General features: G+C 40.8%; 1 protein-coding gene and 1 long non-coding RNA gene across 2 annotated transcripts; both read left to right on the plus strand.

The window, feature by feature from the left end:
* Positions 1 to 7,668: 7,668 nt before the first annotated feature.
* On the plus strand, positions 7,669 to 10,382 carry LOC142377718 (potassium channel subfamily K member 15-like). Its single transcript, XM_075462025.1, has 2 exons — positions 7,669 to 8,069; positions 9,249 to 10,382. The coding sequence occupies exons 1-2, from the start codon at positions 7,787 to 7,789 to the stop codon at positions 10,211 to 10,213; spliced, it is 1,248 nt and encodes a 415-aa protein (XP_075318140.1). The 5' UTR covers positions 7,669 to 7,786; the 3' UTR covers positions 10,214 to 10,382.
* An 11,989-nt stretch (positions 10,383 to 22,371) lies between these two features.
* LOC142377719 (uncharacterized) lies at positions 22,372 to 22,965 on the plus strand. The gene is made up of 3 exons (XR_012769541.1): positions 22,372 to 22,493; positions 22,582 to 22,693; positions 22,795 to 22,965. It is a non-coding gene; the product is annotated as an uncharacterized LOC142377719 (long non-coding RNA).
* The last annotated feature ends 2,435 nt before the right edge of the window (positions 22,966 to 25,400 follow it).

Here is a 25,400-nt window from a genome sequence, read left to right on the forward strand (position 1 = left end):
AAGTGCACTCTGTCTTAGAATGCGTGCATCATGGACAGACCCTGGCCATTTTACAACACAGTTGGTGATGATGAGGTCGGCGTTACCCACAAGTTGTATGTTGATGCTGTGCCTCCCCTTCCGATTGACATACTCCCACTCCCTCTCACGAGGTGCTTGGATATGCACATTGGTACAATCGATAACACCGATAGTGTTAGGCATGTTCCCCATGTGAAAAAAACGTGTGCTTAGTCTGAGCAATCTGGTCATCCTTGGGAAAGGAAACAAACTGATTGATCAGACTCCCCAGTGCCACTGACACAACCTTCACCACGTTACTCACGGTTGATTTATCCACTCCCATATTGTCTCCTATTACTTGATAGAAAGTCCCACATGCATAAAAGCGCAACGCAATTAAGCACTGTTCCTCCACAGACAAAGCATGACTCCTTTGGGTTTTGTGTTGTAGTGTTGGTCTGACCAGATCTGCAATGTACTTAATGTCATCTCTCCCAAAGCGAAACCGTGCATATAGTTCTTCTGACGAGTATTGCTCAAGTGGTTTGGCACGTTCAGCATACACCCTAGCATGGTGCCTTCTCCTATGGTAACGATGAACAATACCCGCCATGTGGATGCCTCTGTAGGTTAAGAGAAATGTGTGCAAAACACGATGTGTTTAAGTGGTCGATCCAGTTAACCACCAACGAGCTGATTCCTGCATGCCTAATTGATCACAGGCCAAAGCAATAATGGTCAAGGCTTATAAGATCAGTGTTGGCTACACCAAGGAGAAATCATGGAGTCAAAAGGGCCTAATTTCACTGTGGCAGAAACGTATGCACTGCTGGAGGGTGTTCGGGCCAATTTTGCCACTATTGTAGGTGGTTTCAGCTCAGCAAAGGGTGGGGAAGTCACCAAGAAAGGTAAAGAGAGCATTTGGGAAGACATCACCAACCGGATTAATGCCATGGGGTCTGGCCAAAAGAGGACCACAAAACAAGTTACACTGCGCTGGAAAAACCTGCGGGCCAAGGAAACAAAGGACCTCAGTGAGGCAAAAAACCCTAGCACAGGTAACAAGCCATGTAAAAGGGGTGATTACACCGACATGGTCCTCGATATCATTGGAGGTGAAAATTCAGAGGCTCTTCATGGAATTGAAGGTGTAGAAGGCAATGGAGAGGCCACAATTTCAGAGGCTAGAGAATGTGAGCTGAATCTTCCTGCAGAGGAATTTGCCCTGGACCTGACTCCAGTGATTCAGGAGGAGGAGATGGATGGATCCCAAGTGAGCATGGAGTTGTATCTATAATTGGCAAGAGAATACGTAAACGTTCCTCGGGCCAAGATGGTGACACCTATGAGCTGCTTCTGCAACGGGAAACGGAAAGAGCGGAAATGCAGATTCAACTGGCAAAAGAGAAACTCTTGCTAACCCAACTGCAGCAGACAAAAGTTAAAATGGAGATACAACTCCTAAAGGCAGAGATGGAAAGAGCTGGTCTCTGTCCTGTAAACAATCCTAATATTTTTTGAATATTGGACAGTGCTGTTTTTTTGTTTACTTATCATAAGAAAATAAGCAATGTAAATGTTTCAGTTTATTATAATTGTTCTGTTTCTTCACATTAAAACAAACAATGGCTGTTTGTGGCCACCTGTATTTTAGGTGTACCTGTTGTTCTTTGCTGAGCCAGTAGGCTACACTATTGAGTCTATTTTAAACTTCTGCTAACCAAGATTTGGTAATTCTGAAATTCCGTATTTGGATCAGATCACAGTGATCCAAAGTTTCTTTAAAAAACTGGCATAAAAGTAATCTGGATCAGGTGATCCTGGATAGCAAAACATGGGATTTCCAAATCCGGATCATTTTGATCCAGATTAAATTTTTTGAACAACTGGGCCCTGGACGCGTAATTCGTTCACGGAGCAGGGTACGCGCACAGGGGGAGGGAGGGGGAGAGAGGAGCAGGTTGCAGTTTGATAGACGCATCAGAATCCAATCATCGTTAACGGTTCGTTCAGTATGATTGGATAGTGTTTTTCCTAGATTGTACGTTCTAGAGGCCACTAAAACTTTTCATATTTGTGTCAAAACTTTTAATTAATTGGTTGCAATTGGGGTGTGAAGAGTATTTCAAGCAATATGTAAAAAAATGTTCCAGAAAAAGATCCCCTACCCCACCTTTAAGTAATAGTCGGTGGCTTAGTGGGTTGAGTGGCCGCTCCATGTACAGGGACTACAGTCCTTGCTGCAGCTGGCCCCGGTTCGAGTCCCACACCGGATGGCCCTTTGCTGCATGTCTTCCCTCTCTCTCTGCCCCCTGCTTCCTGTCTCTCTCCAACTGTCCTATCATTAAAGCTGCCGTTGGCAGGTTTTCAAAATTCCGAGTCTAAAGTCGGAAAATTCGAACCGATGCAACTTTCAGGTCCCTCCCTCAACCTCCATCAAGCTCCAAACCGCCCCCCAAACCCCTCCCCCTCTGTGGGCGAGGTTGTGCACGTGAGTTCACACCAGTGTGCGCGCACACAAGCTGGGGGCAGACTCACGCTCAGCATGGAAGACGTGGTTGGTGACTGTTCTGCTCAGATAATAGATCAATAATAAACCTAACGTGATTGGTTAAAAAGAGCCGGGAGCGCTCGATTTTTGCAAGCACGATTACAGGCTTCAGAGGGAGCTACAGAATTCGGGATTTTTCCTAAACAGCCTATTTAATATTCTACTTCCAGAATCCCATGACAGTTCAAGCTAATATGACTAAAAAAATGTTGCCGACGGCAGCTTTAAAGGCATAAAAAGCCCAAAGTATATTAAAAAAAATAATATAAAAAAAAATAAAATTTGAGTAATAGATATTACTAATATCTATTGAGCTGATCTGTCTAAAGGAGCGTAACTTGATTGGCTGCCGTTACCCGGATGTTGAGTCTGGTTCTTTTTCCACTGAATTTTTTTTTAGATGTTGATTTTTTTTACACAGATTTTTGTTTTTAGAAATTGATTTTTTATTTTACACTGTTGATTTTTCAAATTCAAAGTCTGATTTTGATGCTGTAAAAATTCAATATTAGAAATTCGTATTCAAACTCTGATGGCACAGAAAAACTTCCATACAGCAGCAGGGATGCCGATTTTAAGTCGATCTAACAACAAACGGCAAAGAGATTGAGAAACGTGAGCAGCCACCACAACCAGCCTGAGAATGGAAGATTTCACCGGGAAAAAAATCCACAGAATTATACACAAATAACTGTCTTTTTAATGCAGCAAGGACGTTTAATTACACAGAACTTTTAATGGATATATTTATCACATTATTTGCTCTTTCACTCCTTGAGGCTGACCATTTACAGCAGAATGTGTTTATTGATCATTCAAGCATTAAAAAAAAAAAAAAAAAAAAAACTTAAAGAATTACCCAGTATGACTTCTACACATAACAGACGATTTAGCAACTTTCTTCCAAGACACACTGTGTTCCCATTTCTTTAGTGGTATCTATAACAGTAAGAAACAGGTAGAAAGTAGTATTTTTCATCAAAAAGGTGATTCTAAAAGAGCAATTACATCAAATATTTTACAACTCTGCAGTGTAAATAAATGATGTGCAGTGTGTCCTTTTGAAAGAAAAAAAAGGAGGAAATTTGAAAAGTGAAGGACAAAATAAGTTGCAGGACTAAGAAAAAATGTTCACAGCAGATTAACAGTATCTGAAAATTGTGTCCTTAAGAAATAGGAAAAAAAAAAAAAAAAAAACGGCAAAGATCTGACCCAGGACATGAGAGATGCATCTGGATTTTGCACATTTTTCTTTGCCTGTCCAAATTTTTGGAAACAAAAGCTTCGTTCATCTACAGGCAGGAAGAAGAAAAAAGACAGTTTATACAAAAGAATGATACAGTGACTATACTTTGAGATCACAGGGACTGCAGTCATTTGAGAAAATATATTTTCTGTATTCATAGCCATTCCCGCTCCATGCGACTCAGAGGAACCTTTCCCCCAAACCGTCAGGAATTGAAGAACAGATCTGTGCCCTTTTGGTAACAAGGCTCAAAGGCCTGCTTACATTACCTGCAAAGTTCAGGCCTGTTTCCCCCCGTGACCACAGAGACATTTGCATGCAGTTCATCTGAAGCTTTTACTTCTCATTTTTTTTATTAAACAGGTTTAAAAAAAAAAAAGATAAAAAAGGTGACATTTTGATTATCAAAATGGGATTCATCGTGTCCATGTACCATATGATCAGCATAACCACTGTCTCTATCTCCACTGCTGCTTCCAGCTGTTATCGATGTAAAGTTGGCCTCGTGTTTACAGCATGCCTCCGCGCCTCATTTTCTACGAGATTGGCCCTTGGAAAGATGAGCGTCTCGCCTCCAGTCAGTGGACATCCTGCTTTTAATGTCTTCCTGTGGAAGATAAAGGGATGCACGAACCGTCCTGTAGAGCAGACAAATATGAGATGAGCACATCAGATAACGCGGCATCATTACTCGACGGAGCTGTTAAACTGCAGAGCCCTTTTTATGAAAGTCACAAGTCTTTTTGCGGTTATTGCACATTACACTGATGAATGATGCGTCCGTCTCTGACTGTAGAAAATTCCCTTGTGTATTATTTCTGTCCAAGAATGTGAAATGTACAGATGGAACGCCTCTTGAATCATTCTGATGTCTTTCGTTGTCTCTGGTGAGGCCATTATCTCTCAGTGCCTCTTTCCAAAAGTAAATGATTGCACTTGCTGTGAGTGGAGAAAACTCCATCTTGTTTCAATGCTCCACAGTTAACATTTGATCAATTTGTGCTTACTAAAGCAGGTCAATGTCTGTGCTGCCTGTGGCCGATAAAAACCCAGCACAGAGATAGCCATATGTTCTGTGCAGAATGGAAGCAATAAATGTGGATTTTAATGATAGATTGTCGACACTTTATGGCCTGCTTTAGAGCATGAATAGTTTTCACAGATTGGACTGCCTTCGTGAAATAGATGGAATCTTACGCAGAGTATCAAAGTGAAATAACCTGCAGTATGGAGCATACAGCAGCCAGCCTATATTCTGATTGTACTGCCGTCAACCTAATTAGCGTGACTGAGAAAAAACCCTACAGATGCCTCATGAAAGCTCAGTGGGGCTCCACCAGCCAGGCCCCTGCTCTGTGCGCCGATACCCTCACACAAATCATCCTCTCTCCCTCTCAGGCTGTGTGTTGGGTTCGGTTAACTACATGGGTTCTGTGGTGGATCGCTCTGCGACTGAGTGTGCTTGATAAAGGTCAGCGCTGCCACCAGCTTATGCTGCGCCGCTCTGTGTAATACTTTAGCTGAGTGTTGCATGAACACTCCCCACGGGAATGCTTCACAGCGCAAAATTATCAAGAGAGTGGAATCCAAAAAGTCGTTCCTGCTGTAATTCCTTGCGGCAGACACAACACACCTGTGTATCCAAAACCACTCAGTTTTTGTCCACTTAAAGGTGGGGTCTGTGATGTTTTCTGGAGCATTTTTTATCATATTGTCTGAAAACCTCCTCACGACCCCATTGCACCCACTAAAATAGAATGTTTGGGAAAAAAACGAAATCTTTGAGTCCATTGTAGAGGGTGTAGCAAGAGGAAATGTCTGACCAATAGAAGTAATGATGAGAGTTACTTCTATTGGATTCTGACACGCCAATCAACCGTCAGCCCCCCTCACCCCTCCCCCCTGCTCGTTACTAGTTCATGTGTTTTGAAGGCGTGGTTTCGAGGGGTGGGCTGAAGGGAGAGGCAAGGTTGTGTATTTTCAAAAATATAGCTTGCAGGAACCGTTTTTTCCAAAATCTCAGACCCCACCTTTAAGCTACATTTTGGGACAGACCCTTATTTTTAGTGGCACATTTTTTACACAGTTCCCAAAAGTAGATAAAGATCATCCCTAAAAGAAGAGATAGAAATGTTTTTGGTTATTTATTGGGGGAAATAGGACATATCTAGAAGAGACTATAGTATGTGCGCCTTTGGTCTCATTATCTCATGTGTGACTCAGAGTTTCCAAAACCTTTCTTGGAATTTTTTTCAAACATTTTTCCACGACCCATTTTCTGTTGTTCTTGGGCAGATATCCTGGTATTTTCATTTTGGATTCACTGGTTTGAGTCAGAATTCATTGCTGTGATGGAAGATGCAACTAAAAAACCCAAACCTGCTCAAACCATGATACCACGATACTACCACCATCGTGTTTAACAGATGGGATAAGGTTCTTATGCTGGATTACAGTGTTTCCTTTTCTCCAAACATAACCCTTCTGTCTTTTATTTTAAAAAGTTCTACTTTAGTCCCGTCTAGCTCATGTTTTTGCTCGTAGTCTTCCAGCTCAGCTACATGATATTTAGCAAACTACAAACAAAAAGCCATGTTCTTTTAGGAGAACTGTAGTTTCCGACTTGTGGCTGTCCGGTTTGGGTGGCAGGACACGGATTCGGACTCCAGAGGTAGAAAAGCAAACTTGGTTTATTTACTAAACAGGGTTTAACAAAAGGCCAGAGCTGGGAGTGATTGGCAAATGAGTGCAGCTGGGGACAATGAATGCAGGTGACGTGAGTGAAACTAATGAACTTAACATGGGAAGTGAGGGGAAAAACAATGGCAAAACTAAAACTAAACATGAACTCAAAAACCAAGACATAAAACTAAAAACATGGAGAAAACCCCATGGACGTGACAGTGGCCCTGCTGTGCACACCCTTGTTGTTCAATGTTGTCCTGATTATTGACTCGTGCTCCTGCACGGTGCTCGTGCACCAACCATGCAGAATGTTAACAGAGCTTGCTCTTTAAGTGATCTTTGTTGGGCAACGACTCCTCAGTGAGGTCATGATGGTCTCTGATTTCCTCCATTTGTACACAACATGTCTCCTTTTCCAGACCAATGAGCTTTTTTTTAAATCCTTAGAAATCTCCATTAAAAAAAAAAAAAAGAGCATTTCCTTTCCATAAGATTGATTATATCTGAGTTTGGGTAAATTGGACCATGGGGTTCCTTTAAGCTTAAGAGACTTATTTTCTGAACTTCTACAAGCCAAACAAGTTCTTTAATTGATAAATAACCAGCAGGTTAATGTTATTTCTCAGGAGTTGCAACTTGATTTGTTTGACTCCATCTCCACCAAATGCATAAAATACTTATTTTTTAAAAGAGCATGCTTTATAAATATAACAGTATGATATTCATTCGGGCTGTTATTGTGCAGTACTTTTAGTACTTTAATCAGCATTTACTACTTACTGTATCCTTTATTACTTGTACTAGTAAAGGGGTATTTGTGTGGTGTTGTAGGCCTATTGTTCAAGTGACAACCTTAGACATGATATGATGAAGCTGACCTGACTGGTGCTGCTGGGATCATTTCACTGGCTTCAGAATGACTATAGTAAAAGTATAGAGTGTATTATTAATGAACTGACCTCTGGAAACGTGAAAGTAGCAGGTTTTTAGTACCTTTTAACTTTGGGGTTCAGTGAATGGGTTCATGTGAGCACTGGAGTATGCTGGACACAAATCCTGCCCACTTACGTGGAGCGCGGGTTATTTTCTAAAACACGCTCGGTGCCATTTCACCTGCTGACACAGCAGTGTACAGTGTACTGACACTTGTGCTGTAATCCTAGCAAACCAAAGGTGCCCCGACACCTCAGCTCCCTGCGGATGTTTGCAGCCCGAGCAGCAGAAGACGTCTGTCCCTCTGAGCAGCAGCGGCGGCGGCGGCGGCGGCGGCACCCTCCCCGCTCCGCACTCCGGAGTTGAGGATGAAGACGCAAAACATCAGGACTCTCACCCTCATCCTCTCCGTAGTTTTCTACCTGCTCATCGGAGCCGCCGTCTTCGACGCGCTAGAGTCGAAAAGTGAGCGCTCGAGGCAAAGAGCTCTGGTGCAGAAGCTGAACGAGCTGAAGAAGAAGTACGGCTTCACGGAGGACGACTACGGAGACATGGAGAGAGTGGTCCTCCTGTCGGAGCCGCACCGCGGCGGCAGGCAGTGGAAGTTCGCGGGCTCTTTTTATTTTGCCACCAATGTTATCACCACAATTGGCAAGTACACCATATGGTAGTTTCCTCACACCTTGTCCAATAAAGACAGGGCAAGCAGAGTTTCCACGTTTGTAGCCGCCGTATGTGTGCGTGCGTGCGAGCGCGCGCTGGAGCTCTCTGGGACGCAGATCTGGAGGATCCATTGTGAGGAGGAACATGTAGAAATGCCACCCAATAGGTCCAGCAGGAAAAAACGACAAAGCGATATTGCATGTGAAATTAGTTTTAGGGGTGGATTTTCACTCAATTGGGCCCACTTCGTTCAGCGACCATTTTCGGCACTTGAACTCTTAAACCCACTACATCTCGGATGAAAGTATTGAGCTCATCCCGCAGTTATTACTGATGATTTCTGACAATCGTTTAGAACACCTCTGACAGCATTTCTGACTGTTCTTTGATAATTAAAAGCCAAAAATATGAATTAGTATAATAATGAGCAGATCAGCCAGGACAATACTTACGGTAGTTGCCCTTGGATACAAAATAACTAAAAGGAGCTCAACTTACAATATTAAAATCCCACTTTTACATTGATTTACAAGTAATGATTTAATACTTGTATTTATTCAGAGCAACACACAGGAAACATCTTTTTGGCTGCTGCTTTTACTTTTAGGGCTGTTTTGACGACATTTTAAGTATAGTTGATTAACATTTTCAAAGTGTAACTTGTAACAAAGTACTTTTACTGTAGAATCACTACTTTTATTTAAATGAAGGATACAGATTACAAACTATTCTAGGAACAGGAGATGAAGAATTGCAGCGGAGTGGTCATTTTAGCCATAATGTGATCAAATGATGACGATTTAGGTATTTGCTTATGGAACAGAGTTTGCAGAGGGTCTCTGATGTTGCTGATAACTTCAGCTTTTGTTCCTTGCACCACAAGGGGCAAGACACAGTGACTGAAAACAGTGCTGTGATACTTTCTATGTTAACGTTGAGAAACCCGAACCCAAATTCATTTGATCTGTATTGATTTCTCAACTTTAACCACACAAATTTAGGATTTATGTATACATTGTAATTGTATTTTAAGGACTTGACACTGTCTTTCACTGAGAGATGACTAAGTGACTCAGCCACTGTATATTTTGCTGGCTCTGAATCTTTAGAGACATAAAACAGTGCTACTTGACATTATTTAACCTGCAATATACTGTGACTTTGTAGGTTATGGCCATGCTGTTCCACGCACTGATGCTGGGAAGGCCTTCTGTATGTTTTACGCAGTCTTGGGCATTCCTCTGACACTGGTTATGTTCCAAAGTCTGGGCGAGAGGATCAACACTTTTGTCCGATACCTGCTGCGCAGAACCAAACAGTGCCTGGGTTTAAGAGAGACAGAGGTGTCTATGGGAAACATGGTTCTGGTGGGTTTGTTGTCCTGCATGAGCACCCTGTGCATTGGAGCGGCAGCCTTCTCCCATTTTGAGAACTGGACCTTCTTTAATGCCTGTTACTATTGCTTCATCACTCTCACCACCATCGGCTTTGGGGATTTTGTTGCCCTGAAGGAAGGAGATGCCCTGGAAAACCGTGCACCCTACGTGGCCTTTTGCTTTATGTACATTTTGGTTGGGCTGACAGTCATTGGAGCTTTTCTTAACCTGGTGGTGTTGAGATTTCTCACTGTAAGCTCTGATGGGTCTGTGAGGGCTGAAGTAGGCGGAGAAGAGCAGGGATGGCAGCCTAACGACGTGCAGGGGGAGAGGAGGGCGTTACACGCTGCTGGACCAGAAGCTGAAAGAGCGAGATATAAAGATGGTGAAGATGGACACAACAGTCGGTCCAACCTTAGCCTTCCCATGGAGGCAGGCATCAGCTGTATCAGCCTACTTCCTTCTCCTACAGAGGAACACCGACTTATTGGATCTGAGCGTGCTAAGCTCTCTGAACCCAGCAGACTCGGGGCCTTGATCTCCCGCGTCTGCTGTGGCCTTGATGCGTACGGGAGCACCTCTCATGGTCTCTATGACCAGACAGGTGGCCATAGCAACCCTGTCTTTTACAGCTCCATCTCCTACAGGCTGGACCACGTCTCTTGCAGCTCCTGCACTGTGTCATCACAGGCCTCCCCTCGTGTTTTAGCATTCTGTCAAGGCAAGAACAATCACATCAGACGGAATTCATTCTAACTCAGAAATGTCCTTTTGTCTACACCATAGAACAGATAAAGCCTTCAGATTTTCTGTTTGGTGGAATAAATTGACCCGTGCTTTTCATGTCATGTATGTAGCTCTACTTGTTATCAGATGAAATGCAGCATCTAGTGCACCAGAATATATTTTTCTTCTCTGAATAGCACTGCTAAACCAAGATGTGTGAAAACAAATTAAAGTATATCTATTAACCAAAGCTTTGCCACCTTTAATTTCCCATTGTTCTGTATTATATGAGTTATAGAAAGTGTGATCAACGAGCAAACAATGCACCGCATGTGAGAGGTGGGGTTGTGTGCATGAATGTTTTAGTCGGCAGACTTTCCGCAATGCCGTCACCTGTGACCTTCAGCTATTTCCAGTCAGTAACCATCACTGTTTTTATATTAGAAATGTTCATGTCGTTGCCCTGGCTCGTTCCCAGGGTAATGTCTCCATCGTCGTTGCTCAGTGTTGCGGAAACTGGAGACGGACAGGCACAGAACTGTGGATTGTATTTTTCTGAAGCCAACCCACCCTATCGAATCTTCTGTGATAAATGAGATTGTCAACAAAGAAAAGAAAATGATAAGTTGCACTAAATTGGTGGCAATTTAGAATAGTCTGCGAATGAGTGTTTCAATGCCTTCTTAGATGTGAAAAACAGGCTTTGTTTAATATGAAACTACCGAAGCTTTTATTGAAAAATTGTAAAGCAAGTGGAAACTTTGTGACATTTACACAAAGAGGAGCTGTCAAATCTTTGAAAACCAGTTTGTAAAAGCTTCCCACAGTCTTAGATATAATTGAGATGTCAACCTGCATTTGAAACTGATGTGGAGGTTGAAAAGATTGGGTTATTTACCAAGAAAAGAGAGTTAAACGTAAAGATGCCACTGGATGCATGATGGTTCGTGCTAGAATGTAACTGAGAACAGAAGGCAAAACTTATAAAATCACATTTTTATATACTTAGACTTTACAAGTAGTTTCATTCCCGACACACTATATTTGTACTTCTAAACATTTTAAAACACATATGTTCTGAATGAGCTTTCCCACAGAGGATCTTTTGAATGTCCGATAACACGTGACTGTGGGAGCATCTAGAGAAAATTGCAGAGGAGCATGCACATTCCACACAGAGAGCCCCAAGTTGTGGTTCAATCAGGAACCTTCATGCTGCTGTATAGATGTGCCACAGCATGATTTCAAACATCTGCCGTTTTAAATCACCTTCTTTTCATGTTTCGTTAATCTGTAAGTGAGTTTTAGTCTGGCCTCCCAGTGAAGTGTCAGCTTGATTTTCACTCATGGTTTGCCTTACATTGTATCACTGACAGGAGCACCCGACTGTTATCAGCACGACTGGAGCCACATTCGTAGCCCTTGGAAAGTATTACTGTGAAAAGAGAAAAGTGATTTGAGGATGAACTTATCTGTAAAAGTCATTAAGTTAACAATTTAAATTCTTGTCAGCATTTTAAGTAAGTATCTATCTGGTTTTTCTTGCATTTCTTTGCTTTTTATTTGGTACTTTCACTGCTGAAAAAAAAGAGAAACTTTACCTTGAGTCGAGTACTGAATAAGCTTGCTAGGGACATAGCTTGTTTGCAGGCATGGCTAGGAAAAGATGCACAACCTTAAAGGGGAACTCCGGGGCATTTGAAGCGCGTTTCCATTGCTAGAGGTTGTCAAATAATGCTAGTATGACACAGAGAGGTGCGTATCTGCGCTCCCTGTGTGGAGATCGCTCTGTCCGCACAGCATGTCATGCGAGGCTAATACGTGGTGGCTAAGGGGCAAGCGCTAACCCTTCCACGTAAAACAACAACTTGCACACTGCAGAAACGTCACACCACTTTATAACCCATCCGACAATAAAGTCACAAGCCTTACCATCAAAACCATATGCATGGTTCTCACATTACTGGCATGGGGACGTTACAAAACAACTTTATAAACAGCATGTAACTCACCGGCTGGTTGTAGGCTCGCGCATGTGAAAGCCCAAAAGAATCAATGGACAATACTCCCATATACAAAACAATTATCTTCTCTAGAAAAACTGCGTTCAAGTATTTAAAACATTACAACAATACATGCCCAGTAATATTGTTGTAATGTTTTAAATACTTGAACGCAGTTTTTCTAGAGAATATAATTGTTTTGTATATGGGATTATTCTCCATCGACTCTTTTGGGCTTTCACATGCGCGAGCCTACAACCAGCCGGTGAGTTACATGCTGTTTATAAAGTTGTTTTGTAACGTCCCCATGCCAGTAATGTGAGAACCATGCATATGGTTTTGATGGTAAGGCTTGTGACTTTATTGTCGGATGGGTTATAAAGTGGTGTGACGTTTCTGCAGTGTGCAAGTTGTTGTTTTACGTGGAAGGGTTAGCGCTTGCCCCTTAGCCACCACGTATTAGCCTCGCATGACATGCTGTGCGGACAGAGCGATCTCCACACAGGGAGCGCAGATACGCACCTCTCTGTGTCATACTAGCATTATTTGACAACCTCTAGCAATGGAAACACGCTTCAAATGCCCCGGAGTTCCCCTTTAAAAGCTTCAAAGATACTTCAGAAGTACTTCTCAAAGAATCAGCTGCCATGATCTCTTTTAAGCATCTGCCTGGCATTCAGAAATTGGAAGTAATTGATGGCAAAGTATCTAAGAAGCAATGCAATGCTTGTGGAAGAATTTCTGTTTCAACCACGCTTTGTGTTGCAGTGACTGTTAAAGGACACATCTCCCTGATGTGACAGAAGAATAGATTAAATTAAATACTAGCGACCATCAGGCCATCTGTAAAGAAAGAAAGAAAGAAAAAGGACTATCTCCCACAGTCTGCCTGCTTCTTATCATCAAGTACCTGTGGATAGACCTTGAAAGAGCAATGCATGCAAGAGAGCCCAAGAATCTTGTTAAATGAAGTCTTTATTCTGACAAAATAGTTTGAACATCACCACACAAGAACTGGAAGCTGGCTACAAAGAGCTCTTACAAGCTGTGATACATTCCAAAAAACGGGTTGTTAAGTGCAGCACTGATGATGATGGATGCCTAAGCATTTATTTTGATTCTTTCAAAATACTGTTTTCACCCTGTAAAATATAAAAAAACAGCGTGCAATCTTGCTTAAATAAAATGAAAGTTCCAACTTTATACTTTTTTTCAAACCGAGCTTCATCTCAGCGACTCAGAATTTTTAAGAATGGGATGGGGTGGGATTGGAGGGCCCAAACTTCAGCATTCCTGTATTTTCCTCTTGTTCCCATTTCTAACACCAGGGGGCAGCATTGTCTTGCAAAAAACCCTAATCAGAATTCTGAGGTCTGCAACACATCTGAGGACCAAAAGTTACTGAAATAAAAATGCAACTTATTTTACTTCTGTTTTCTGTGAGTGTTGGTATATCTTTCGTTGTCCTTTACTTCTGCATGCCACTGGCGTTGTACGCGGAATCAAGAGCATCGCAGCGGACAAAAACTCATTTCAGTTTGAAGCATGACCTATGACATCGCTTACTTCTGTGAGAACAAATGTTCGGGTGCTGTAGATAAGTGAGCAGGAATGCCTCAGTCCAGCATACAAGCATGTATCAGTAGTTTGTGAGTGATGACATCTGATATCCAATTTACACAATTATTTCAATAATATTAGAGATTTGATGTTAACCCTCAGATACCTATGCATGCCTATCATATCTATGATTTTCCCTGGTCCAATACTCTGAGCCTGCATGTAATGGTAACTATCAACAGAGACCTGTGATTAGATACCAAAAATACTGATGAGATATATGATGGAGCTGTAGAAAATGAATTTGACACACAGAATGAGTGGTTTTACCCAAAAACAAAGATCATGGTTTGAGGAATTTCTACTCTTGTTTTGCCCTGATGCATGACTGTGAGGAGAAGCGACACCCCTTCTTTTATGGCTCTGTCAGTGTTAATCAGTGCAGCAGTTTTATAACAATACATCCAAAGATAAAACAGTATTTTATGTGCACACAGTGGGTTTTACAGGCAGCGAGCTGCAGGTGGTGGTGGTGATCTTTTTAAATGACCCATTTTCCTGATGCAGAAGATTTCAGTTGGGTCCATTTTTAATGCACGCATTCAATCATGCTCCCCTATATTCACCTCCGTTCACATTTATGAAAATGCAGTCCTGTGGGAAGTCCATTTATTTTGCAATTTTCTTTTTTCTTTTTTCTTATGAGTCCTTATGAAGGTTTCCGAATAAAATCTGCTCAGCCCCGTTGGGGAGAAAATTAGTGCAAAGCTATGAAATTGTAATTTAAGATATTAATATTCACATAGCAATCCTGAAGTCCATTAAAAAACAATACCAAACAAAGATATCTTTCCATTAACCGCACCATCCATTGATTACTGTGTTGAATTCAATCATCAAAGCTGCATACATGCATATCCTCTGCTGAACTGAAGTGGTTTTGGCCAGAGAGAGGGTGAATAATTCATTATGCTGTTAGATATTTTTCTTTGTGAACACACACTGTTAAGTCATTACTGTTGCATGCTCATCTATTATGTGCACTCATGGGGGGACACTGGAAACAAGTTGTCAGTTCATGCTGAGTGTAACTCAACTTTTCAAAAAGGGTAACTAGCTTTATTATAGCAGAAATATGGGCTAGATATTCATAATAGAAGTGGTATTTATGAGCACAGAAATGAACTGAAGCAACACTGGTTACCATATTTTTTATTACAGAGGGACATATTTGTGTGTGTATACTGTATTCAGTATCTTTCAGGAAGAGCTGGGAGATGTAAGGTCTTTTCTTGGAGCCGACTCAGAAAGCAAAAAACCTTCTCTGTGGCGCACGGTGAGTGTAGTGAAAGATGAAGGAAGTAAAGACAAGAATCATATTTACTCAGATTAATTAGATAAATAGGAATTGAGATTTGTTCAAAATGGAATGAGAAAACAGACATCAATACAAGTAAATTGGTGGGGTAATTGCTCATTAGCTTCAATTTCCAGTCAATTTGCCGCTTGTGTCAAACAGGGTGAAAAGGCTGTTTTTACTCAGTGGTTGTCTCCTTCTATCAGACTCTTATGTTTGACATAGTGTGCCGCTTTGATATGTTGTGTCAAAGGGATCACATTGCTTGGTTAATTGCAGTTTAAATTAAGCCTTAAAGGAGAGTTTGAGTCATCTCTTAATCAACAGGGACACAGATCTGCAATAATGACATCCATGTTCATATTCACAATGACAGGCAACAACACAGCAATTAAGGTGAATATTTCCATTCTGTGTTTACCATGTCAGAGCTAAAGGACTTATGTTCATGCAGCCTGGTGCACTCTACATATATATGACTGTTATTGGGTGAATTAGATGCTGTTCAACGTTGGCTTTTATTTCCATTTTAAAGTAATGTCAGTCTCATTATTCATGTCCTCCTGCAATAGAAAACAAGGCTTTTCCATGTAATGCGGCTCAGCTCTGGGGGTGGTAGTTTCTGTGGCTGTTTGATACACCACTTTGGCCCAGACTGAAAACATCTCATGGATATTCAAGTTCCCCAGAGGAAATATTCTAATGACTTGATGGTAACTTAACATTCCGCCTGCTCTTGTGGTAAATTGTAAAATAGGCACAAAGCTATCATTTAGCAAACACAACTTTCAAAGTTCAGTGCGTCTTTCATGTCAGCTCCATGCTTGTGCCCTCTTTTTAGATAGACTGAGTGAAAACAAAAGTCCGGTTTAAAAACAGTTAACGTGTAAAAAACTGCAACTTGGATGGAGTCCTGAATAACAGCCATGTGTGTAACTCCTCCACCACTTCATCCAGCCTCCAAATATCTTCTTGTTTGTTAGACCAAACTCTTTGTTACAGTTGCAAAAATTAGGAGAGACTGTGCTCCTATAAGCAATTTTCTTTAGTGTCCCTGTACAAGAAAAAAAAGTTGTGCCTCAGCAAACAAATGAACAGATGGGAGCTAGAGCTGCAACAAGACTGTGCAACTTTCTGTCTTGTGCAATCATTCGGGCAAATTTGAATTTGTTTAACAGTTTGGTTTTTGTAAACCAACACCATTGCAATCACCCTCAGCTGCACCTGATCTTCAGTATCAATAAGTAAATGTTAGCATAGAAACAGGTTAGAGTAGGACTCTGTATAACTTTACCAACTAATCATAAGTATGTCAATGTCATCACATTGGTCATGTTTGTATGCTCATATCAGCATTACAACACAACTTCAAAGTCATTATGGAAGTCTGAAGTCTACATAGTGAAGTGAAACTGCGAGAGTACATTCCCATGCAGTGCATCTCTGCTGCTGACCACCTACTCAGACACCTAACCCTTCAGTCTCACAAACTGTGATCTGTTTGTCAGATAGTCAATAATCCAGGCAGTTGTAGAGGCATTCACCTGTATATTTTGGAGATTCTAATGTAACAGCACAAGCTGAATTGTGTTAAAAGCGCTGGAAAAATCAAAGAACATGATCCTCACAGTGCTTTCTGATATGTTCAGATGAGAGTGGGCTCATTGAAGCAGCTAGATCATAACATCTTCAACACCAACACCCGAGACGATAAAGAAACTGTAGTGGATCATGAAAGGTGTTCACTTGTATACTGAGGTGTGCTCTCTCCACCACAGAAAAATAAATAATGGAGTGCCCCTCTGATAAAATTTAAGTCTGTAACCTTGCTAATATCTCCATAAGATTTTTTTTTTTTTTTATCTTTTTCAAGACATATTACGAACAAAATCAGCTGAGTTTTTCCTGATTTGAATATTTGGAGAACCACATACAGTCTCAGAGAAGCTAGGTCTGTGTTCAGATGTAGAAGATGGGAGAGACCAATCTAGTCCACTTAATGGGTGGCGCTTTACAACCAATATGAAAGAAATGTGAAAAATGAAAAGGCAGACCTGACTTTTTTGGTCATAGCAGTTAAAGCACTTTGAAAGATGAGAAGTAAGTTAATTTGGAGACAATACAGTGTCTGACAAATGCCAAAGAGGACATGGGTTTATAGACCTAATTTTTCAGGTAGTTGTTAAATTTGACCCAAACACAGTTTGGTGATGCCATGAACCTAATTAGAAAGTCTGATGTTGTTCTGATCATTTATCCCGGAGACGCCATCAGCAGCCATGGTGATATATGCTTTCTCTATTTCCTGCTCTTGTATGCAATTTCTGCACTCAGCTGTGTCTCTTGGGCCTGTGGAGACTCACTGTTGACCCCAGATGTCAGTGGTAAGTGAGACTGTTGCAGCAACTTTGCTGCATCACAGGCATATGCTGGAGATGTGGGCAGAGCCAGATTAGCATATTCAATGATCACCATTTCACTGAGAGGGAAAAAAGGTCTAGAGTCATACCTCCAGGGACTTTGTGAAATAAATAATTACCATATGAATGTTTGATACAATGGGATAGTGTACACTGGTCAGGAGCTGAACATTTAATTTGCTCAATCACTGTCAACTTTGGAATTTGTGGTCTTTCCAAGACTTTCATTTTGCCAACTGTGCATATTGGATGAGAAATGTGCAGCTCTTTGGTCTCTTTAACATCATAGAATCCAAAGTGAGTTTAAACGCTTACCTAAACCAGCATTTATCAAAGTTTGATTCACTCTTTTGTTTGAAACAGAGAACAAAAAAAAATAAGTAAGAAAAACAAGAAGAACAGAGTTGTCTTTCATCTATTCCCCCCTCAGGTGTACCATTAAACAAGACAACTATTTCTCCGGTCACATGACTTCCTGTCTCAACAGTGGCGTGGTGATGGAGCGAGAGATCAGAGAAAGAGAAAGAGGTACAGAGTAATAGGTGGGGAGTTGAAGCTCTTATTTTCCTTGGACAATATATCTGTGGCCATGAGGCAAGGCTGTGGCCAGTGGCAGATTAATGTCTGTGTGAAAGTATCTTCATTGGGTCTGAGTGCTCATCTAGCAGAGGACAGGTTATAAAAAGTGAAGATGTCAGAAGTAAAGTTAAAAGCTTATCCCGAGAGTAATGGCGTGTGAGAGTCTCGGCAATGAAAAACAACGCAGATGTTGTGAGATGAGGGCATTTGTCTGTTGTACAAAATCTCTGTCCACATTTTTGTCATTTTGTGCAGGTCCACATAGAACTTGCACAAATGTGTTTTCTCTTGTTAGTCAGACTGATGCCGAAGTTGCTGCCGGAGCGGAATTTGAATGAGTGGGCTAAGGCAAGAGAGAAAAATGCAACACAATGGCCCTCAGTGGCTTTATGTGACAAATGTATCTTTTTTCCCCCTTATTTTTAGACGTACTGTGACGGGAAGATAGGAAACGTGGTCCCTCATAAAGAATAGTTCCCACTGGAGATATGAAACCCAATTTATTCCTACTTCTTTTGCTCATCAGGGTAAAAGATTGACAACAGACTGATTTGTAACATCTGTTAATCTTCCCAAATGAGCAAGTTGTCAGATCTTTGCTACGGCCCTTGCACTGATTAATTTACAGTACTGCACTTCAGTTTGAATCCATTTTTGTCTTTTTCTTTTCTCATTGTCAACTTTGAAAAGCCTGTTTCTTTACTTCTGTATCACGAGGAAGTACTGCTGTGTTTCCCTTTGGAGCCATTCTCATTAAAAAGCTGCTTTTTATGAAATATGTGAAAGGACAAACAAAAACAATGACAAAAAAGGAACATTTATCTCACCATTTAAACTGTTGCTTGCATGGTGACATCACATTTAACTGTGATAGCTCCTCATGTGTGAGCATATACTCTCCTATTAAGACCTGAATGAGCCTCAAAGCCTATTAATCATCTGTAACTGCAGAATATTTCATTGTCCACCATAAACAGACATTATTCCATCTCTGGCAAATATTAGTGATGACCACAGCACAGATGAAACTCAATTCTCACGAAATGGTTCCTTGAACAATCCCTGCTGTTTATCGCAACACCCTTTCCTGCCAATGAAGCTCTCGTTTTTTTTCTTTCTCAGATATAATGATTTTAATATTCCATTGACTGCGTCTTTCCTGGTCTGCTGAGCAGGAAGCAGACATATCCATCAGCATAGCTGCGCCTGGCATTCTTCATCACAGGTCTGCCCAGGAAAAAGACAGCTTTACACTCATCTGCATCTGCTTGGTATGCCAACTGGGTGAACATCCACATCATCCTACCCACACTGTTATTTTTGATTAGCATATAATGCATCAATTACTTTACTTTCACTAAACAGAAAAGCTACCACAAGTTTTGTTTCCAAGGCAACAGAAGAGTGCTGGCGGCAGGAGTAAATTAGCTTGGCCGTGGAACTAGTATTGTAACGGTGGGACAAAAATATGGGACGATTGTTGTCCGTCACAGCTGATCCTGACATATGGAATGTGACGAGGACTGAGCTTTTGTAGCAACACAAAACACACCAACATTGTGCTTTTTCTCAGTTTGTAAAGACAAGCCACTGACTGTGGTGAAAAAATGCCTTCACTACACATTTAAATGGGAATTTACTTGAAAAGGGATAACATTAACCATCACATAAACAAGTTAAATGTAACTATAGCAAAATTAGCCGAACAGCTCATCTTTTTTGTTTGCGGCCCTTTTACCGGCTGTAAACAGCCACCTGAAATGTAAACCAAACACACAATCACATTTGCTGCCATGTTAGGTTTTTTTTTTTTACATTTGCTCCTTTTAAAATGTCAGAGACTTTATTACATTACATCATTCCACTTCAAAAAAGGCCAACAAAGGCTGTTCATTTTCAGCCGCTTTTTTCCCATAGGGGAATGCTATATATAAGAGGGGCTTTCTATTTGGTTCACAGTGCCAGTCATAGACCAATCTAATTATAATGATACGTCATTTGAGAGGAGGATATGAGAAATCTAAGCTAGACATGTTAACCCAAACTCAGTTCTGACAGCCCATACTTTGTACGAAAAATACTTCAAATTACTTTGTGTTTGGCTTGTATCCATGCAAATACGTTTGTTACTCGTTCGTGACTACCAAGCTGTATCTGGCCAAAATAAAAAAACTAAAGTTGTCTTCTTAAATCTCACAACACTCACAACATTTCTAAGTTCAATTGTCACTTTTAAAAGAAATTATTCACATGGGACTACCGTTTATTTCTGATCTGAGGCTTGCAGCAAACAGTTAAACAGGGAAATGATGAGGCATATGCCTAAATTCTGACTAATATTTCCACATGTTTGTCTTTTTGAGTCATTCTGCCTCTGAGGAAACTGCAGCATGGATGGGTCTTTTAAGTGAAGGTATCAGGAGTTCCACTCAATTCATACCACCCGCAACATTTCCCTCTTTCCTCAGTGGCATTTATTCAGCTTGGCTGTTAAGTTAGGGAGAGTCCTGCTGTTTGCCAAACTTGTCTGGGAAGTGTCACCCTGCAGGATAATACATTTTTTTACAACTGTTTTGGCTTCTTAGTTTGGAATTTTATTTCTTTTGATAAGGTCTCTTGTGGCTAGTATAGTCTTCCTTTTTTCACTTTGTCATCTGGGTTCTCTTGTCTTTGTCTTCCTCTGATTGTTTGCCTTTGAGTTTCATGTCTCCTTTTTCCTGCCATATTTTGGTCATCTCTAACCTTGAATATAATGTCTTGTTTCATTTCCTTCCCTGCCCCTGTGATTGCTGTTCTGTCCTAATTGTTGCCACAGTTATCTTGTGAGGCCTCTGTGTATAGACACAGCCCTGTCTCTTCCCTTGTTTCTTGTCAGTCAGCCTGTGATCCATGTCTGTTTTCCTTGACCATCCAGCTGTTTTTTTCTGTTCCCCATGTTCTCTTGTTCCCCTAGATTCTGTGGTTTAATCGACTTTGGTCACAGCCCTTGTTTTCAGTTTGATAGTGGAAACTTCAACTCTGTTTTTCACAATAAAACTTGTACCTGAAGTTATCGTTTCATCAGACCTTTTTCTCATTAAGGAGGCATTAACAGTGACCTAATATTTAACAGATTTGTTATGGCAGTGGGATGCCCACAATAACTGATTTGATTTTTTTTTATCAATGAAAGAGTTCTGACATTTATTACACAGCTCATTGCCCCTGGATATGATATTGTAGCAGATTTTTCTTTCAGAAAACTTTTCAAAGCTGAGTGTGATTCAGTTTTTTGTTTTTGCAATGAAATTGCATTGATAAAGTTCTGCCCTTCAAACTTTCTTGATCAGATCTGGGGCCCGTTGCACAAAAGTAGGATTTAGACATCCAGGATGAATTACTTAGCCAGGTTCAAGGAATCCAAAACATGGGCGCCCAGGCTTAGTTGGTTGCACAAAGGCCAATCCAGGATGAGCAGACACGGATTCATTAAGCCAGGTGAAACCGATCCTGGATAAGTGCTGCACACGGCTTTCTTAAATAGACCCCACGATCGATCATAGATTCACTGATTCACCATGGCAACAAGGGCGGCGTATTTCTCCCCAGCGGAGCAATAATTATTAATGGAAGCATATGAAGAGGTGACGGAGAAAATAAAACAAAAAGGAAATACTGCCACAGTTAAAAAACAAAGGGAGCAAGCGTGGCAAACCATTGCTGACCGCCTGAATGCGTAAGTAGTGCACAAATACACACTCACCACTCCACTGAAATTATCACAATTAGGCAGTGTTCGAACTACGGGGGACTCGGGGGATCCGAGACCCCCTGAAACTGACACGAGACCCCCCCGAAAACATGATTTGGGAAATGTTGAGGGGTCTCTAAAATATTGGCAAGATGTGATTTCCCCTAATGAGTTATGATTGCAGACGCGATGCGTGTGGAGCCTGTGTGCGTAATTGGCATGCTGTGCTGTCCGCCGCGTATGATTCTCATGTGTTTTCGAGATCCGCGCTCTGAGTCAAGCGCAAGCAAGCAACCAAAATGGACATGGCAGTAACTTTTTATTAAGAATGTGCCTGCCCACACAATGCCTGTACTGTTTTAGCAGTGAAAAAAAAAAACGCAATTAAAGGACTTGCAAGCATCTTCATCTCCTTCCCTGGGGATAGAAGACTCTGTGACATCAAGGAGGAGTTCTATAGGTAAGAATTTTTATTTTTTTTTAAATTACAGTTACAATTACAATTTTAACATTCAGAGTAAGATACTCATTGCATCGTATTACAGGTTTCCCCAATGTCATTGGTGCAGTGGACTGCACACACATCAAAATAAAATCCCCCTCAGGTGGCCATGAGGGGGATTTTGTGAACAGGAAAAACTTCCACAGCATCAATGTACAGGTGAACATGACTTTTGATAAAGTTAATTAATGAACACTGTACATTGCCTGTGATGTGCATTAATTGGTTTAACATCTTATCATTTCAGATGGTCTGCAATGCTGACTATTTGATCAGTAATGTTGTGGCAAAGTGGCCCGGCTCGGTCCACGACTCCCGAGTGTTTCGGAACTCAGAGATCTATCGGCGCCCATCACAAGGTGAGCCACAGAACCTCTATTGATAACCACTTTTAACATCATGGCTGTGTTAAGACTGTCACTACTTATGAGGTTGTGATGGTAACATTTTGTATTCACAGGTGAATTCCTGGGTGTATTGCTGGGTGACAGAGGGTACGCCTGCCAGCCTTTTCTGCTCACTCCATTTGCAGACCCTCTGGAGGCACAACTGGCATACAACCATGCCCATGCCAGAACAAGGGCCTGGATCGAAATCACATTTGGCCTACTGAAGGCACGCTTTCTGTGTCTGACCCACCTGAGAGTCAGCCCAGACAGGGCATGTGATATCATTGTGGCCTGTGCTGTCCTCCACAATGTGGCCTGCCTGAGAAAGGAGAGGGCCCCCAGAGTGCCGGCTCTCATAGACTGGGACATTCCTGCCATCTTCCCGGATGACGACTGTGGTCAGCTGGTCAGAGACCAATATGTGTTAAATTATTTTAATTAATATGCATGTTGCTTTAAGTTGGGCCTGCAATGGCAGAGGAATTTTTGTTAGGTTTTTGTGCTGTATAGGCAAGGCAATTTTATTTGTATAGCCCATTTTTACAAACAGTTTGTCTCAAACTGCATGCTTTGATTCTGTGCTTTTTGTCTTGTAGAGCACTGTGTGACTTCAGTTTTGAAAGGAGCTGATGGTTTACTTGCTTTGATTCATCCTTGTGCAATAAAGGAACATCATGGTACTCTCTAATGTGTATTTATATTTATATGGTGATGTACTTTATGTGTAGTCTGTGGGGAAACTAAATTATCTAGTGGTTCATCTAAAATCATCAGTTATCTAAAATGATTTCAATTAATGATCACAAATGTTTCAATAATGATAGTGGGTATAGTTAAATGTTTTAACAATATGTTCTAGGCAGTGGAATAAATATTGGTTTCCAATTGTGGCGACCGCTGACTGAGATAAGGAATGAGATTAAATAGATCCTGGAACTTAGCCTGGTCTGGAGCAGGCTAGCTTCACAGAATAAATCTCCATGGTAACTTACGTCTGAACATATCCCACTTCCCTTATCCTACTTTTGTGCAACCGGATCACGGATAAGTTGATCCAGGATAGCCAACATATCCCCGCTTAATCCCTTATCCTACTTTTGTGCAACGGGCCCCAGAACTTTACTGAAACTTTCCCCAAAGCGTCAACAAAACGATCCATGATAGTTCAAAAGCACAAACTGGTTTGTTACTAAATGTAAAATTGTCACTGAAATTAATCACATTTTTTGTCAAAATGTGGTTAATTGTCCAACACTTTCTCATTGTCATGTCATACGGACAGCTATGATTTTAGCCATTCCTGATAACATTTAAATATGCCAGTAAAAGACTCCCAGATGATTTGTATTTTAAACTCTGATTTATACACACTTATGTATAAAACAAACGAGTTTTGACACTGTGTAAAATATAAATAAAGACAGACTGCCATTAAATGGCAATTCTGATGAATACTTATTTCATTGACAATTAAACATAAAGATGTCAAAGGTGAGACATTAGACTGGGACTAAGAAGAAACAGCAGGAGGATCATTTTTAAACTAATTGGGTTAGCAGGCAGACTGAAAAAGCTGTTCTGTGGTCTGATGAATAAAAATTTGGAAATTTGTTTTGGAAATCATTTACGCCTCATCCTCTACTGAAGAGGAAAAGGGACCATATGGGTTGTTATTAGCACAAAAGTTCAAAGCTCAAAAGTCTGCCATCAAACTCAAGATGAGCTCATTATTTTTCATTAAATTGTGAAATGTCTCACTTTTGACATTTAATATATTTTCTTTATTCTCTTGCCAATAAAATATTGGTTTATGAGATGTGCAAATATCTGTTTTTCTCAGAAATGCCCATCTCACAAAGAATTCAGAAATATTTACTTCAGTTGCATCTCCTGTTCCTACAGTTCCGAACAGCAAAACACGTGAAAGGACATCAGCCGTGATTTATAAATAAAACAAGAGCGTCACTCAGCCAATTGATAGAAATTACATGACATATGAACTTCAAATCTCCTGCTTTTTTTGTTGGATGATTCCTCACTTATGTGACTCACATTGGCTGTGCGTGGGTCCCACTTGAGCATCAGTCTTGTATCTTCAGTCTTTTCTTTTTTTCCACCAGAGAAGCATGAGGCATCTGAATTAAAGATGGGCTTAAGACACACCATCGATCATTGTCTTTAAACAGCTTTGCCACCAGCAGAGATTCTCTAACTCACTCACACCTGCTCTAACAAGAATATGGTCAACATGCAAGAAATAGTAGAAAGCAGTTCTGGCAATTCCAACAGAAAATGCTGACTTAGGGTTTACACTTTTCAGGGTAAGTGACTTAAACTTTCATATATGTAGTCTGGTTGAAAAAAAAAAAGTTGTAGAATGAGAATGAGGTTTGTAGTGATATTGTTTGTGAAATCCTTGGAATTTTTAATATTATTTCAGTTTGTTTTTTTACTCCTTAGCATATCCAGTACCTAAAGCATTTACCTAATCTAAAAGTAGATAAAGATAACTCTTCTCTTCTGGTCTCCTCCATTCCAAAATATTTCCAGACTGAACAGGATGTGCTATACGACAGTAAACATGGCCTTTATCTAAGAAAAAGAAAATGTATAGGTTAAGGGAAAACAAAAAGCTCATTATTAGATCGATAGTTAGATAGTCTGTGGGAGAGAAAAA

This window comes from Odontesthes bonariensis, chromosome 3 (genome assembly GCF_027942865.1).
Source record: "Odontesthes bonariensis isolate fOdoBon6 chromosome 3, fOdoBon6.hap1, whole genome shotgun sequence".
Taxonomy (NCBI): domain Eukaryota; kingdom Metazoa; phylum Chordata; class Actinopteri; order Atheriniformes; family Atherinopsidae; genus Odontesthes; species Odontesthes bonariensis.